The 18,119-nt window shown below is 35.5% G+C and overlaps 3 protein-coding genes across 4 annotated transcripts; 2 read left to right on the forward strand and 1 right to left on the reverse strand.

The window, feature by feature from the left end:
- Positions 1-2,105: 2,105 nt before the first annotated feature.
- On the forward strand, positions 2,106-8,086 carry LOC113502078 (cyclin-J-like; the record flags this gene model as incomplete). The annotated part of the gene is made up of 4 exons (XM_026883459.1): positions 2,106-2,289; positions 2,543-2,824; positions 3,205-3,361; positions 3,813-8,086. Coding segments are annotated over 4 exons (1,023 nt in total), but the record flags the coding sequence as incomplete, so codon positions are not given.
- A 1,536-nt stretch (positions 8,087-9,622) lies between these two features.
- On the reverse strand, positions 9,623-10,638 carry LOC113501835 (protein tipE). The gene has a single exon (XM_026883119.1). It carries the CDS (start codon positions 10,364-10,366, stop codon positions 9,686-9,688), a length of 681 nt encoding a protein of 226 aa, XP_026738920.1. The 5' UTR covers positions 10,367-10,638; the 3' UTR covers positions 9,623-9,685.
- Positions 10,639-10,878: 240 nt separating this feature from the next.
- LOC113501703 (tRNA pseudouridine synthase A) lies at positions 10,879-16,235 on the forward strand. Of its 2 annotated transcripts, none has more exons than XM_026882905.1 (7): positions 10,879-11,064; positions 12,096-12,375; positions 12,639-12,805; positions 13,458-13,731; positions 13,812-13,911; positions 14,485-14,640; positions 15,333-16,235. In XM_026882905.1, exons 1-7 carry the CDS (start codon positions 10,992-10,994, stop codon positions 15,813-15,815), a joined length of 1,533 nt encoding a protein of 510 aa, XP_026738706.1. In that variant the 5' UTR covers positions 10,879-10,991; the 3' UTR covers positions 15,816-16,235. The 2 variants fall into 2 exon arrangements, with proteins under 2 accessions (XP_026738706.1, XP_026738707.1); XM_026882906.1 differs by having other exon boundaries at positions 10,879-10,989.
- Positions 16,236-18,119: the final 1,884 nt, after the last annotated feature.

The following is an 18,119-nucleotide window of genomic DNA, read 5'->3' on the forward strand; positions in this document are numbered from 1 at the left end:
TCTATTCGTGGAGATACAGATAATTATTCAAAGACATTCAAAACGAGTTTGCAATGTACAGCTGCGTATTAACAAAAGAGTATTTACTTGAAGGGACAGAAAAAAAAAAGTTTTATTCATGTTCCAAAATGTGTCTTAATTCTCAGGTAAAAAATGCAAGGACTTGTGAATTTTTGGTCGTATTGATATAGAAAAGCTATTTTTTGCTTGCATTGTTGGATTTTGAATAAATTATGCGGATTCTACAAAGATTGATCCCCTGCATGTAATTAATATTTAGAAAAAAAAAGAAACCGTTACTTGGTTAGCATAGCATATAAATCATATTTTTTTTAAAATAAGACAAATTTCTTAAATACTAGTCCTTGGTTATCGATAGAAGAAACTTCTAACCCGTTTACACACAACCTTAGATACTTATAAGTAAAAAAATGATATTACGCAACATCATATTAATTATTATATTCGAGGATAAAGGTTACAGGGTGGCCTACTTAAAATTCATCGAAAAAGCAAGAACAATGTAAACTATACCTCACTAAACACATACCTAGTGCTCCAAATGACGTCACAGAGTGATAAAAAGATTGATTTAGGTAGTCTAATTTACCACAGACAAATGTAAATCTATGTACCGTGAATTCAGTCTGTTGGTACGCCGGTTTACCCATGGAAAGCTAAGAAAAGCTAAGAAACCACTGAACGGATTTAGACGAAACTTGGTACATAGATAGTTTATAACCAACATTAACACAAGATAGTTTTATCCCGATTTGATGTCCCCGTGGGTTCATTTTCGATGTAGCGGGAGAAGCTTGTAAATAAATAAAAGAATATCACAATTAAAAAAGGCTTAGGATTAACTTATTAAACAAGACTCTGACTGTGGAAGCGAGATGCCAATACTCGCGGTGTATTGCCCCGTCTCGCAACCTCAGTAACTATAGTTAATACCATACCACGCTAGGAATTCCCTTAAACATTTATTAAGTTCTAGCTTTTCGCCCTCGGCTTTGCCCGCGTCGAGGTCGGTTATATCGCGTTTCCAAGAGAACTCTTCAAAAGTCCGGGATAAAAACTATCCTATATTATTTCTCAAGGTCAACTCTATCTCTGTACCAAATTTCCTTAAAATCAGTTCAGTGGTTTAGACGTGAAAGTGTAATAGGCAGACAGACAGTTGCTTTCGCATTAATGGTATAAGTAGGGTTTGCCAAGCTTATTTAAAAGGATTTTATATAAAAAAATCCGGTTATGTCGACAACCTTCTATGAACCGTGAGGACACGAAAAAAAATACTTAGTATAAAGGGTTAATGAACTTAACAGACATTTAAGGGTCACCGTCCTTTCGCAAAAAGACATTCAACTCTATTTTCGACTGCATAAGGTATGATATCGATTGAGCTAACTTATTTGCGTAGTTTCTAACACGTCTGGTCAGTTGGATGGTTTTTTTATAAGTATGTATGGGAGGAAAACTTATTCATATACTTTAACAATATACAGTTACCAGTATATACATAATGAGGTCTTCTCATAAGTGAAATTATTGAAGTACTTATATATAACGTTGCTTTTTAGCGAAAGTGAATAAAGCATTGTCTTAATATGGAGGTCCTAAAAAGTCGTATGTTTTAAATAACATCAAACGATGAAGCTAAAATTATTTAACCTCAACTGTCTATCACCAGGTTTAACATCACAAACCGTGTTTTACTTTAGTTTAAATGTAAGAAACTTGTGTCGCAAGTCTAAGCTACTTTGTACTTGTTTGCTCCCTTGTCTGTACTTAGGGTTCTTATTTAGCCCATTGTGCGTAGGGTGTGTGGAGGAGGTGGTCAGTCTAGCCGTCCAGACTGCCTTCAGAAGAACAGAAGTCTCCTACGACGTGTTCAGGCCTCTGTGGTGGAGTCCGAACTATATACGATATTATACTGCTGCGGCCAAAGCTGCAAGTCAAAGCTAGTATAAAAAAACATAAACCACAAAACATTTTGCTTTTAAAGTGAAGGTTCGTAAGCTGTTGCTGGAAAGCTTAGCCAATTTGTCCCTTGTTGTCCCTTGAATTGTATAAGAAGTGTAAATAAATAAATAAAATAATATTTTCCATTTCAGTTGGAGTTCCGCGGCTCGTTGGTGCAGCAGCTCCGTGACGTCACCAAGAAGTTGGGCCTCAGCATCGCCACGCTGCACTCGGCGGTCGCTCAGCTAGACTTGTTCATGGACTCGCACCGACTGAGGGCGGATCGACTGACTCACGTCGCTCTCGCTTGCTTGAGTTTAGCTGGTAAGGCGTCAGTTATAAAAGCATAAAATGTGTTTGATAGTTTTCGAAGTCGTATTAAAATTAAGGACTGATTAATTTTGTAAAAAAACTACGAGGTCTGGTTTGAGGATGCGCCATTCCTAATCGGTCCTATCGGTAATTAAGTTACATGTCCTCCTAATTTTCTCGTTTCTCTAAATCTCATCAACTTCCTGAATAAGAACACAATATTTGGGTGAAATGCACCACTAACACAAAAATCGTATTTCCACAGCAAAAAGCGAAGAAAAATTCAGTCGAGCGCCAACACTAAAAACGCTGTCCAAGATAAGTGGGGTCCAACTCTGTGGGAAGACATTCAGACAGCTAGAATGGATGGTCGGCCAACATGTGCGATGGAGGCTGTTGGCGCCAACACCGGTGACCTACGCGGCGCTCTTGGCTCAGTATGTGGTGACAGATAGCGACCTGACTACAAGACATCCCAAGTTTGTAAGGAGGTTCAAGAGAGATGGCGCTAAACTCCTTGAGGCGTACTTGGATTTGACTTTATCTGGTAAGTTAGATGAGGCCGTGTTTTAGTGCCTTTATTAACAGGCAAAAGTTGTAGTAGTGACATAAAAAAAATAAACTGTTAACGGAACAGTTAAAAAGACGTCACTAATTTAGCAAGTAAACAAGTAGCAAGCTTACTAGCAGGAGATGATATATTGTTTCAATTTTTAATAGTTAGTTGTAGCTATAGTTGTAGCTATAGTTGTAGCTAAAGCAAAGCTGCAAAGCTGTTTCTTCTTCGCTTCTATAGCACATAGGAAACGGTGAGTGTTGGGGAATAAGGGTTGGCGAATATCGACTTTTAGTATTGAAAAGTTGTACTTAGTAGCTTAATTCGAATGAGCAATATTTGTTTTGATTGACCGCCATGTTGTTTCCCAGACGTGCGGCTGAAGGTGGTGGAGTGCGTGGACGTGGGCTGCGCGTGCGTGGCGTGCGCGCGCGCGGAGCTGGGGCTGGCGGCGTGGCCCGCCTGGCTGGCCGCGCGCGCCGCCCGCCAGCCCGCCGCCGTCGCGCCGCTCGCGCGCCTGCTGCAGAGGTATGCATAGTGTGCGCTACGCCGGGATCGGAGGTATCCTGCCTCCTGTGCTACATACCAAATTACCAACAATACTGTTTGCTGGAACAAAGGATTAACACTCGTTCTTTAATAGGTCTTAAATGAGCGACACTGTTTTTGCCCAGGATGTGAGTGATCCTAACACCTGCACTCTTTGCCTAAATCATTAATTTTGTCAATCTCCATGTTTGCCTACTGGTCTTCTTACTATGTTAAGCGCATACCAGTTATATCATCTACCAAGATTCATTATTTTGTTGATTTTATGATGACAAAAGGCCGAAAAGAAGCTTTAAAAGCTAAGGTCGATATCCCTTTGGTTGATGTCCCAATATGGTTATAACAACGAAGCGAATACCTGAACTCGTATCACACAGTATTTAAAAGACAAAAAAACTAGAATATACCTACATACATATTAATTTCACAGGATGATGCAGATAATGAAGTCTCGTGAAACATCAGTGGAATCGGAGATTGATCAGGGGTACAGCAGTGCGCGGACATCGCCAAACCAGACGCCGAGCACTTCGCCAAGTTTCCACGTTGAACGACGGCCCGACGGTAACTACACTGTTCTAGATCTAGAAGAGTCCAACACGCAGAGCATAACGCAGCCCTACACGTTACCGACGGCTGTGGACATGACCCTACAGCGGGTCAACACTGCCACAGACTACAGGTACTGCCGGTCTCGCCGACTCGTCGACGCTAGCTTAGAAGTCCAACCCTCCACATCCGTGGCTGTGAAACGTGGCATAGATACCAATGTCGATATAGAGAGGAAAAGGTATAGACTCGCCTCGCAAATGTCGCAAGTGCTACTATGATCACGTCTAGTCTTTATTTAACTCTGTATTCGACGACGCCCGTTTTGTTATATAACATTCTCGTCTGTTATACAGTTGACCTGGTTTGTGTTGTTTATTTTGTTATTTATTTTTTTCAGTAAATAAAATATTTGTATACATTCTCGTTATCGATGTTGGCAGGATGTTATTTAACAAGATGTACGTGTTTCGTATAATATTGAATACGGAATTGGTTGCGAATACTTTTGATTGTCGATTTTAAATCTACGTATTGTACGTTATTACTTTAACTATTTATTTATGTTTACGATCGGGAGTATTCGCGGTCGATATTTAGTTTAGTTTCATATTCCAAAATATGTTAAATAAAGCGTAGCTCAAGCTCTTATGCTTTAACTCTGTTGCAAGTGGAGATAATGTTATTTTATTATTTCAATACATCAATTAAACAATATTATTTACATTTTAAAATAATTATTGTTTCTTATTTGCCTTAACAACAAAACAACTTTTCCAAGCTGTATGCAAAATTAATCATGTATAGGGTTCTAAATAATATTACATCCACTTGCAGGGAAATGTGTTAAAAATAGCAATAATAATTGAGAAGTTTAGTATTTACGCTTAATTAATGTCGAGATAGGGTTGTTAGACAATGAACTTTAAGGGCCAAAGTGCAGCACTGACTGATTTTTGTCCCGTCACTATCACAGCACATTGTTTTTCATAATATGAGCCAGTAAAATGTCCAAAAAAGGTTTCTTTTTCAGCAATCAGACAAATATTTTTTTTGTAAGCTGAATCTGTTCTTCTTATAGCTCCATAAAGAGTGTGGATGTGTTTTCTCTGTAATAAAAATACCTTCCATCTCAAAGCAACAACGTCGTGTCAACAACTAAACCATTTATAAAAGACTATCTTTTCCTCTAGCTGCATTATCAGCGTGTATTAAAACTATATTTTACTTAACTATGCGGGCAAGGCAAGGGGCTTTACTTAACTTTAACATAGCGATGGGACATAAAATCAGCTCATAGTATCTCAAGTCAAACTTCTCAATTATGCATTTCTTAATTAGCAATAGTTAGTGACAAATTGTCGAATGATCATCAAATCTCGAATTACCAACGCGATGTTAGCATTTAATAGTGATATCGAATAAGCTTATGAAGTTTATCGAGTGCGGTTGACGTAACATGTCTCAAAAACCTATCATTTAACCATTTTTTTTCTCCAATCCTTGACCACGTATTTGTATAAAAGAGGCTTGTCACCACGTCTTAAAGCTGTATCATTTGTGGAAAAGAGAAGCAGTGTATCCCTCTGTCATTCTTCCACATTCTTAATGATAGTACTCAAATACCCTAGAATCCTAAAAAAATCAGGGGAGAAATATATCTCACAAACCTTGTGAACTTGCTATGATGAGGGTTACATCCTAGCCGATTTCGGCTACAGCGTCTACTCTTCTCATGTGGCGACGCTCATGCGTCTGCATTTAACTTATGTAACCATTCTTCTTCGAGCACAAAGCGGGCTTGTAACATACGAGAACGAAAATTAAGAAGGTTAAACCAAAGTTTCAACTAATATTTACAAATAAATAAACAAATTTAAAAAACATAACATTTGACGAATTCGGGTATAAATGGTGGCAATTCCCATTATACCCAGTAAATAGCAATATCTTTGAGCATGTTATGTCAATCCAAGTTACTGACTGCCTTAATATAATAACGTATCACTTAACGACGATTACCAGAATCGATTTCGACGAAATATTTCCTTAATTTATTATTAGAACTATCGTGTATGTTATTCAGGTGAAATTGTATTTATAAAGGACGTCCCTTGCAGTTTAGTAGTGAATTCTTGACTATTTATATTTTTAAAGATTTGATTGTTATCAAAATGTTCTCGTTTAGTATCTATCGGCAAGTAATTAAAACAAGGCATCTTAATTGAACCAATAGGAATATATTTCCATGGGTCTTTAGGTGCCCTTGCTAAGTTTCTAAAGCGAATATTCTACCCACCTGCCGATAGAGATACCTCTTATTATAACGAAAAAGTTAAAACTGTCCTTATCACATAATTTCACCACAGTCTAACATCTTAGTATATTTTTCTAAATATTGTATCCGATATAGCAATTAGGAAATTATGCCAATTTCTTTTTTATGCGAGTCATGTAAGTTAAATTATTTTGCTGTTTTGGGTGTAGAGAGGTTGTGATTACGTACATTTTAAATTATTTAATGTTATTATGTGTATGCTTGTGAATGTTACTGTGCATGTCAACCAGGTTTGTTTTGATATGGCGACGTTAGAACACGCCATATAGCGTGCTTCTCAAACACGTTAAAAATTAAATACGTGACTTACAAGCCTCAACTAAATAATGCATTTTTTAAAGTGGCAAGCAGCCATTTTGTGTCAGCCATAATATTGAATTTAGAATGTGACAGGCATAGATAACATTTGTAAGCAGAATTGTGGAATAGAATCTTGTTTTAATCGTTTTTATTGCTCATTTATAGTTCACTGTTTAAGTTATTTTTTACTACTTTTTGTTGAAAGTTATCTAAGATTCCGTTCCATGGTCATAATGAGTGTAAGTATATGAGTAAGCATGTGATGTACAACAAATAATTAGCAAATTTTTGACAAAGTATCATGTACTGTGTCAAGCTAGTAACATAATATTAGCACATCACGTATTTAACCATTACCACTTCATAGTAATTATAATATTGTTTCCATATTTTAAGTCGGTTAATAAAACATAGAAAAGGGGAAATAATAGCTAATATACAAAACACATATTCTGAATTTAAATAAAAATTAAATTAAATGTAAACTGCGATCCTATATTAAATTAGGATAAAAACGTGTAGAGTTAGTTGGTCATACAGATTTTCGTAGTATAAAATACTTCATTAGAAATAAAAAATACACTAATAATAACTTGATTGTACGTATCCACTTAATAGACAAAATATGCAATGTAACTGTTCCTAATTATGTTTTGTGAAAAAAATATCTTTCGTTATTATTTCCTCTTAAAAAGATATAAATTTATTGATAACTGAGTAAGTTTAAAAGAAAATTGTCTATAGACTCACCATACAACTTGCTATGTTAATTAAGTCCCCCCACCCCTTTCATTGTCAATACTCATTTTCTTAGACAGAGGACAAAAAAGCTTTTGCTGCTAAAATTGTAAAATGCGGTATTATATACTCAATGTTTGACGCCCTTTTATGCTAAGGGCCTAAAAGTTACCAATGTTCGTATATTATATAAATTTTAACCATTTTATTTGTTATTTTTAACTAAAATGTAATACCTTTATAAATAAATGTTAGTTAAACAGTGCTTCCTAACTCATACTGCCTTAAGATCGTTTGATTTGTCCGTATTTTCATACGTAAAGAATTAGGGATGTATCTTTTGTAAAATATCGATTTCAAAATATCATTTTAAAGCAACCTCATTTTTTGGATGTTCCTATGGTGTGTTATGTATTAATCGATAACCATATAGAAAAATAAATGAATATACCAGTTACGATTGTGAATTTGCTTTATATGTATAATGAATTGTAACATTGCGATGTTTAAGTGTTATCATCGATCGAAAATATACCCAAATGTACCAAAAAGAACGTGCTCGCAATGATCATTATGTAGTACATAAATATAGCAATAAAAGCTTCAAAATGTTATAAATTATAAGTACATGTTTAACGGTGTAGTAAATGAATGTTTGTTCGAAGACTGAAGGTTTAGCGTACAATTGGCATTGGACTGAACTGAAAATTATTTTGTACCTCGGAAAACTTAAGATAAAGACACATTTAAAACCTTGAAATAAATATTATACTTCTTTATGATGTTTGTTTTATTTATAACTCTTTAATCGGATTATTGCGAAGCAGTAAAAAGGGATATGACTTCATTAAGTTTTGGTGATGAAAACTAATTATGTCATAGAGGTTTCTAACTGCGAATATTAAAGCTAAAGAGGATAATGTTCAATTTCATTTGAAAAGTAAGCTATATTGGACTAGCTTTTCGCCCGCGTCGATGTCGGTTATATCGCCTTTCCAAGAGAACTCTTCAAATGTGGGGAAAATACTATCCTATGTTCTTTCTCAAGGTCAACTCTATCTCTACCAAATTTCATTAAAATCAGTTCAGTGGTTTAAACGTGAAAGCGTAACAGACAGACAGAGTTACTTTCGCATTTATAATATTAGTAGGGATAGCTAGTCCAGAAAAAGAGTTTACGATAGATAGACCTCCCGGTAAAAGAAGTCTTCCTCTCAGATCACATTTGCATGCTGAAAGGCAGAATATGGTGACACCATTCACTACAACAATATAATGACGAAATTTGCGCTAGCGTGCGTTTTTTTGAGCTAAATTACGAAGTAATTGGAGACGAGCGTAATAATTTTTACTCTCGATACAGTTTTAAGATTGGACTCGAAAGTTTCGTTCTGTAAAGACCGAAAATTTATATCTTATAACTAAGCATTAATTAATAACTGTAGCAATCTTTCAAATGTTTAGTCCTAGCTACCGCATTAGGTTAAGTAACCTGTAATGGTAGATTAGTGTGATAATTAAATAAATAAATAAATAAATAAATGCGAGTGCGACACTGAAGGTTCCGTACAAATTGGCTAAACAACGAATCATTAGGATGACACACCAGTTTATAATATAACTAGCTGTTGCCCGCGACTTCGTCCCCGTGGCAGAAGATATAAGTTATGATTTATACCTGCCCTGTTTTTTTCACATTTTCCATCTTCGCTCCCATTAGTCGCAGCGTGATGGTTTGGTTTAGCCTAAAGCTTTCCTCGATGAATGGTTTATTCAACACAAAAATAATTTTTCAATTTGGACCAGTAGTTCCTGAGATTAGCGCGTTCAAACAAACAAACAAACTCTTTAGCTTTATATATTAGTATAGAGTATAGATGTATCATACGCATAAAATGTGTAATGTACTCATGTAGGTATACGTATAAACCTTTGTTTTAAACTGCTTACTGTTTTTTTTTTTGTTATTGTGGCAACCGAAATTCATCTTTTTTTTTTTGTGAAAATTCATATGTAGCTACCACGGTTCATGGCTGGCATTGGCTGGTTACGGACGGTCGGACAGACAGGCAGTCAGACTGCCTAGCGTATGGGACATATCGTAAGAAACCCTTATAAAAAAAAATTGAACCTACGAAGAACAATACTACCTAGGTCTATGTTCGAAACATATGGTGAGTAAAATGAAAAAAAAGTTTCCTTTTAATTTTTATTTTTCTTCATTGCCATTTGCTTATTGATATTTTAAATAGGTAATTGGTAATATTGTTATTTAACTCTGAACAAACAGAGATATTAAAATAATGTATCGGTCTACTATATATTTACACAGATATTTTTATTTACATCACCGAAAATATAATTTTGTGCTCTTATAACTAAGCTAGTCGGTAGACCGACGTGTCGTCAGGGGAGAGGGTGGGCAGACGTGGAGGGCGGCGAGGAGGACGTCGGCGGCGGCGCGGCTTGCACTCGCAGTGCAAAGCGCACAACCCTATGCCTGCGCAGCCAGACAGGAACAGCGGCACCGCCAAGGTCCTCGTCACAGTCGCCACCTGTTCCCCTCGAGACCAACGTGGCACCACGACCGATGTATCAGCTCTTGACCAAAAACAAGGGTATTTCGCACCGACATATCCGTAGCTCGTTGTAAAGTTTTCACAGTCGACTGCAGGTGGGTAACCACATCCTTTTATGTTCACAAACAACACTGCTGGTCGCCAATCTTCGGAATGGGCTTTGTACTTTACATGCAGCTGCGTGCATTTGTAAGCATCACTGGTACATCCTTCTCTGCATGAGGCCCATGTACAATTGTCTAAGCCAAGTCGGTCGTCGCGCCTCTCAGTGACGCACTCTGCAGGAACTGGGTCGAAATCTGCTGCCAAAGCACTTAGAGCTGGATCAGCGTACAAAGGGACTAGGAAGAGTAGAGCAGAGCCTCCTCCTCCTAATAATGTTGCTAATATCACGGTTATGTATCGCGTTAGTTTAGCACGAGTTTCTCCTCTACGGCGGGATGGCCGCACGACCAAACGTTCAGAACTTCCACCCCTCATTTTCTAAGCACTGCGTCAACCCATGCTGTATTAAAAACCTTGCCCCATTTCTTTGAGCCAAACACGCATGCGCTTAACCTTAACATGCGCATAGGACCGACTTGGTAATGATAATTTTTTGGGACTTGTTTTCATATATCATATGTACCTTAATAAAATTATAATTTTGTATTCAACTAATAAACATCTTATATTCTTGTACATTCTTATACTGAAACGATTCGGAAGTCTTTTACATTTTCCTAATTGTTCACATCTTAACGACTTCTTAAACATAGTAATAAATAAAAATTAATAAATTATAGAATAAAAAAGTACCTACATATTTTTATTTAATAACAAACCTCATTCTATACAGACCATAATGTTATCGATATTTCATGCTGGTAAAAATGTTTCTAAACATTTTTAGTAACAAAACTAACAAACATCACTAGTTAATCGATAGTCTTGTAAACTATTTGAAGTCTCTAGTCTCTACACTGACTGAAAGCATTTCAAATTCAAAATGGCTATTGGTTGATTCAAGCCCAACTGTGTCAAAGCGAATTTCAAGTCTGGATAACAAAAACACGTTGTTTAATGTGATAAATTGTGGTTAACAAAATAACTTTCAGCTTTAGGTATGTCCGTCCCGTTATTCAGATTATTCGTTAGTACCTTGAGAAAGAATCTGCCGAGGCATCCCATTAGATCAGGTAAAAGTTAAATAACACGGGGATTCGCAGTTTTTTAATACTTAGTTTAGACACAGTGCTTACATTCATTTTATGTTTTGTTGCGTCCTTTAGACAAACATCAATCGTCATACGGTAAATAATTTTGTTTGTAAAGCTCATTTAATAGCCGGCATTTTTCTTAGAGCTACACAAATAGTAGGTAGAGGTACCATCACAATGTAACGGTATGTGTATCTGAAGCTTTCGATCGAAATTAGTTTGTGAACCCCATTGCAAAGAGTAGGTACAACTATAAAAACACATATATTTAATAAACGGGCATACGAAAATATAATATCATCGAAACTGTTTTTATTTTACAACTCAACTTTTGAGGTTAGAATTTGATACAAAAGATTTGGTGGGCGATATGACTGAAAAAGTAAATTTCAATAACGAAACGATTGATTCTAATTGTAATTTATACTTTTCTGACATAATAACAGCCGAATAACTGCACGAAATTGATGTTTCTACCTGTTATGTGGCCTAACCCAACTTTTCTTAACTTCTAACTCTGATCTGTGTAGTGAATCCGTGTTTGTGTTATACTAAAAAAATTGACGGGATTGGGATTGTGTATTTGGCTGCTATCTAAACAAATTCGAAACTTTATTTCTGATGTCTATTTCTTGTGTTTTTGTACGACTGTGTCGTTAAGATCGTGAAACACAAAAAATATTGATTATATAAATATAAATTGAATATAATTTCAAAAATATAAAAGCTTATTCTTAACCCAAAGTAAAGTCAAAGTTTTAATGCTGAAAGCTATTAATTCTGTATACAATTGCATATGAAACATTCTAGATGTGATCTGTGTCCTGCACATCAATTTAATATAATATGCACTTCATTTTAACATTCTTATTATTGGCTACAGTCAACCATATTAGCATCATTGTTCACAGTTATAGTAGTATAGTACAATGAGGATTTGAAACAAATCCTCATTCAAAGCTTCAGTATGTATTATTTGGTAACACAATTAATTATTGTATGTCTTACAGCATTGCAAGTACGAAGACTATCGATCATGGAGGTAGCTGCAGTAGAAAAAAAGGAGCCTGAGGAACAACCTAAGGAAACACCAGATATTGTGCCAAACAAGAATCTGACGAGATTCAAAAAACGTTTTATGAAACGCCAATGGCAGGAAACTGACGCAAACAAAAATGAGAATGATGATTCAAAACAAAGGAGAGTTGATAGACCGGTGGAGCGGATTAAGAGGAAGAAAATGGCTCTATTATTAGGGTACTGCGGTGTTGATTACTATGGTATGCAACGGTGAGTTTTAAATTGTTTGTTATATTTCTGGTCTAATGGTCTAAGTGACCAAGTCCAATGGACCAAGCATATTTCTTCCTTCCTGCCTTTCTATTTTCCTTTTCATAAATATAAAATACAAGATAACACAAGCAATTAGTCAAATGATACTTCTAAAATTTGTCAGATTGTCAGTAAACATTAAGTTTTAACAAAATATCTTTAAAGGAGAACAGACTTGCAAACCAACCAAATCTATTCGTTCAATGTTTATGTTTGTATAGAAATCCAGGTGTAAGGACGATAGAGGAGGATCTTCTGAAAGCATTAATGGAGGCTAAATATATAACCGAAGATGACTTCAACAACCAACAGAATGCTCAGTTTCAAAGAAGCTCCCGGACAGACAAAGGCGTGTCTGCTGCCAGACAGGTTGTGTCACTTAAACTACGTTAGTATCGTTCACATTATTAACATGGTTATGTATGTCGCATGATGATAAGCATTGTTTTCGTGTTGTCCGTGTTGAGTAGATTAACTTGCTGGCTGCTGGCTTGTTGGTCTAATGGTTAGTAGCCCGGACTGCTGTAACACAGGTTGTGGGTTTGATTCCCACCCAAAACCAATAATTCTGTGATGGGCATGATCATTTTATATTTTTTTCTGCGTCCAAGTGCAATTTTTATGTATTTAATTAGAAGTATGTAAGCATATCATCAGACACTAGATAAATGTTGTGAAATTAGCCCAATAATTATTTTTAAAATAAATAATTATGAATCCTTCTCACAATAGATGTTACTGAAACACAATATATTAATGATATTTCAAATCATCCACGCAATGTCATCTAGATACAAACTAATACAAAACACACATTTTGAATAATTTCCATACATTAAGTATAGTTTCCAGCACATACTATCCATATTATCTATACTTATTACTATACTACTCCATGGCCCAGAGTACCTATATTATTATATCTCTTACAATTAACACTTGCTTGCTACCCAAGAAGCATTTTATTTGAACCAAGATATACCTGTACCTGTTTTAAGCATGTGATAGTTTGCTGAATGTTATCATAATTTTGTTAACAGCGCTTGAAGTGGACATAGGAGAAATAAACAAAAGATTGCCGGATTGCATCAAAGTATTTGGCATAAAGAGAGTTACAAACCGATTCAACTCGAAATCAAAGTGCAATGCGCGCACATATAGTTATACCCTTCCTACATATGTGTTGGAGCCAAGTCTAGTCACTGATGAAGAGAGAAAACAATATAGAATTACACAAGAGAAACAAGAACAAATCAAGAAGGTTCTGGAAGTTTACAAAGGGACAAAAAGTTACCATAATTTCACTGAAAAGAAGTGAGTTTGGTTTTGTTATATTGGTGTTTAGGATTATTTTTACTTGGCTACTTTATGCTAATAATGAACTATTGTTTCAGACATTTTCATGATCCTTCAGCACTGAGATTCATCATGGGCTTCACTTTAGACAGGCTATTTGTTGAATCTGATATGGAATTTGCAGTGCTGCTAGTGAAGGTACAATTAAACTAGATCTTTTCCATATATTTTCTGACACATTTTACAATTTTAACGAAACATCTATTACCTATATGCTAAAAGAGGTGCGAGGAATACCATGCAAGTAAGGATACTCCTCGAATTGTTTCTAAGAGAACCTGAATAACAATTAATTGATTTAGCTATCTGTGGTTTCGCGGTTTATTAACTGGTCATTATGGACTTGTGGCATCCATAAGTACTAAACGAATATCAGCTAATCAATCAATTCAGTCTACCGAGGTCCACTGCTGGACCAGTTGCGCCACAACACCCGGTCCTCCGCCTCCCGCATCCAGTCTGAGCTAGCTACCTTTTTAGAGGCATTCTCTATCAACAATAGAGTAATGCAGAGATAACAAGAAGTAGGTAGGATTATTGGCTAGATGAAATCATTCATTCTGCAAGTAGGATATATCATCACTTTTACATGTCTTTTTTTAGAACGCTAAAGTCGACATTTCTTATCTGAATAGTCTGAGAGAAAGTCTTGACGAAATGTAAAATATGTATACGGTTTTTTTTTATTAATAATTCGTTTTATTATCCCAGGGCCAAAGCTTCATGTTGCATCAGATTCGGAAGATGGTGGGCCTGGCCATAGCCATATTGCGTGGTCACACTGACAGCTCAATACTAGAGAAAGTGTTTGGAAAAGACAAGGTTATGATACCGACGGCACCTGGACTTGGTCTCGTGCTAGACACAGTATGTATTATTTACATTATGTTGAGTTGATTGAGTTGAGTTGATTGACCCCATTTAGTGTTGGAGTATTTATCGGTTTTTGATATGAAACACTCGCAAAAATGTGGCTTTCTATTGTTAAAAAGAATCTAAATCAACTCAGTAAATCCTGAGATTGCCTCTTTATAATATTAGTCAAGAATAACAGTTCTCACATGTAATGTACCTTTCGTTATCGTTTCGGAGAGAAGTCTGCCATTGCTACATTGGTGAGATTTTGTAATTTCTTTCAGGGCTATCTAGCAATTTACATTGACATTTATTTTATTGGTAACAGTTGGTTGTCAATTTTTATTTAAGTGAACTGATTACATATTTTTTTAATCTTGCCTTTATTACTATAGGTATCTTAAGCAATTTCCATTTACATTTCAAGTAAATTCATTCCATACTAGTTGCTGCCCGCGGCCCCGCCCGCAACAAATTGAAAATGATCCCACAGAAACATAGAATCGGGATAAAAACTATCCTATGTGTTAATCCAGGTTATAAACTATCTGTGTACCAAGTTTCGTTTAAATCCGTTCAGTGGTTTTTGCGTGAAAGAGTGACAAACATCCATACATCCATACTTACAAACTTTCTGCTTTATAATAGTAGTAGGATTTAAAATTCATAAAAACAAAATATTAAATACTTTTCTTATTTTTTAGGTCCACTATGACAGATACGACGCCAAATTCAAAGATAGCCACGACAGTTTAACTTGGACAGAGGAGGAAGATGAAATACACAAGTTCAAGCATGAACACATATACCCCGTTATAGTAAAGGGTGAAGTGGAGAACAAGTCTATAGCAGGATGGCTCGAGAAACTGAGTCTCCACTCCTACGAGCCTTCAGAGGAAACTGCAGACAAAGTTGATGAAAAGGAGCTAGCTGATGACGATGATGACGCAGACGATGACTGCGATGACGAAAAGAATGACGAAATTGAAGCAGTGATCAAAAGTACAGTGAAGGATGGTAAAGTTACCAAAGATGATGAAGTCACTAGTAGTAAAGATGAAATTGCAAGCAGTAAAAATCAGGTAACTACTAAAGATGATGTTTCGAGCAGTATAGACGGAGTTAGTAGCAGTAACGAAGACTTGGGAGCTAGTGAAGACAGTAAAAAGGTTGATGTGAAACAATAAATAGTCAGTATAGGAGTGTTGCATTAGCATATTCAAAATGTTGTATTGATTTATGAGTTGTATCAAATGTGACTCAAGCTAACATTTGAAGGAAATCAAATTTCAAAATCTGATGTCCTTCTTTAAGTTTAACAATGAAGTACAATAATTTCCATTAAAAATGTAAGTTGCAACATCTTAAATGTGCTAATGTTTCTCAATAAATATTTTAAATATTATAGCCAATGGATTAAAATATCCATTTTTATACTACTTTAAGTAATAGATTTTTGATTATTCTGTCATATTTTTAATACTAAGTAGAATTTAGATTTTAATATTTATGGATGTAAATGTAACTCTCATCTTTGTTAGGTAAATAATACATGAATCAATTTGCCATAAAGGCACAATAAATGGCAGAGCCATAGATCAGAACAATCTTATGTGTATGATTTTTCTTCCTTAACTTTTTTGTTCATATAATAATTTGTAATAAGAAATTATTCAAATTGCAATTCTTGTAATGAGAACTTGTATTTCAAGTTAGTGTTTCAAAAACCTTTTTAATTTACTATTACTCTTAAGTTATTTTTTATTCCATTTTTAGACTTACACTTGAACTTAAGTGAAATTGCATTTGCAGTCAGCATGTTGGATGGAAGTTATGCACCTACTTTGAACACTGCGTGCTAATATATGCTACCATTTTACTTACTACACGCACAGCAAGGTCAAGCAAAACTGTTGCCACGAACGCCAGAAACGATCGTATCATATTCGGCAAATATTTATGTATTAATTGAGTCACAGTGCCGTTTTGACGAGATACAAGTTTTTCATCTGGTTTTGTTGCTTCAAAATGAAATCTTCGTCAAATTGTTGTTGTTGAGTTTTTGTGGGGTCGTGTTGTGATCAAAATACAATGGTTTGGATTTTGTTGGGGTCAAAAGTCTTTTCGGCTTTGATTACGTCAGTTTTGAGTGTTGTTAAGTAAGTTCATGGTCCGTAGTCTAGTCTTGGTGTGTTTGAGGATTGTTGTGTCTCCTTCTGATTTCACTAAAACATCGTTGTTGGGAATTTTGCATAATTTCTGTTGAAAAAAAAAGCAAAAAGCTGGGTTAAAAAATATGTTTTGTACTTGTTTCTTGTTGAGAAGATAAAAAGTAAAAAAAAATGATCATGTCTTGCAAATTAGTTCGATTGTCGGTGTATTTGGATGTGGTTAAATAATGTCATGACTAATGTTTGCCGTTGACTTGTAAGCTTGTAAATTCGTCAGTTGTTTGTGTTATGACCCCTCAGGGGCAGAATTTAGATATTGCACTCCTTCGATAAGCACCAAAGTCGTCAAATTCTACTGTAATAAAATAAAATTACATATGAGAAGATTAATACAAATACTTGAAATACTACATTATTATAGTTCCCGGCTGCCTGGGAATAATGCAGTATTTCAACTTAACAGCCGGGGCCCGGCACGAATGTAGGCAAAGACTTGACGTAGTGGGGCTAAGTTCGCGAATCGTGCACTAAGTGCGGTATAGGGAAACGTTTTTAAACTACCAACATTTGATGCATCTGAGGGTACGGAAAAATAATACCATTCTTCTAATTCAGAGATCACTTTTTCTCGAGAATAGGGTCCTAAAACATTGCGTGTTATTGCCGATGGGTTTGTTCGTCCCCATATTATTGTTGCTGCTATTTGACTATCTTGGAATTAATTTGCTAATACTTTTTTGCCAAGCAGTCCAGGCTATTTTAACTCAAACCATGCTTTACATTGTGATAAATAAAAGCTTATTCGGAATTTATTATTGAAGTTTTTTCAGATGTGTTTTTTTTTATAAAAAAAATATCCATGCATTTGAAAGTTTTCTTGGCCATCACAATATTTTTATGTTTTATACTATATATTATATTAAATTCATTTATTCAAGTGACCATGACTCATTTTTTTAGTAACAATATTTACTTAATTTCTATGTTAGTAAATTACAAAAAAAACAACCTAAGATAACTGCCTGTATCAAATCACCACCGCAGGTCTATCACCGAAGTGGAAAGTCTGCAGCTGTGATTCATATACAGACAGTCGAGTCTACTCGCTATACAGCGCACTAAGGTGTTAGCATGAACTTAGAACAATGCAAACAGCAAATTTGAAATTAAAACTAGATTAATATACAATTATACCTGCGAAAAAATCAATTTAATTACACTTATTACTACGATTAACTTAATGAAAAGGGTGCTGTTGTTTGGCCTCAACGAGCATGTAAAACTGTGGGAACGTCTTCGACAAGGCAAGTCGCATGTCAT

Source organism: Trichoplusia ni, chromosome 16 (assembly GCF_003590095.1).
Source record: "Trichoplusia ni isolate ovarian cell line Hi5 chromosome 16, tn1, whole genome shotgun sequence".
In the NCBI taxonomy this organism is placed as follows: domain Eukaryota; kingdom Metazoa; phylum Arthropoda; class Insecta; order Lepidoptera; family Noctuidae; genus Trichoplusia; species Trichoplusia ni.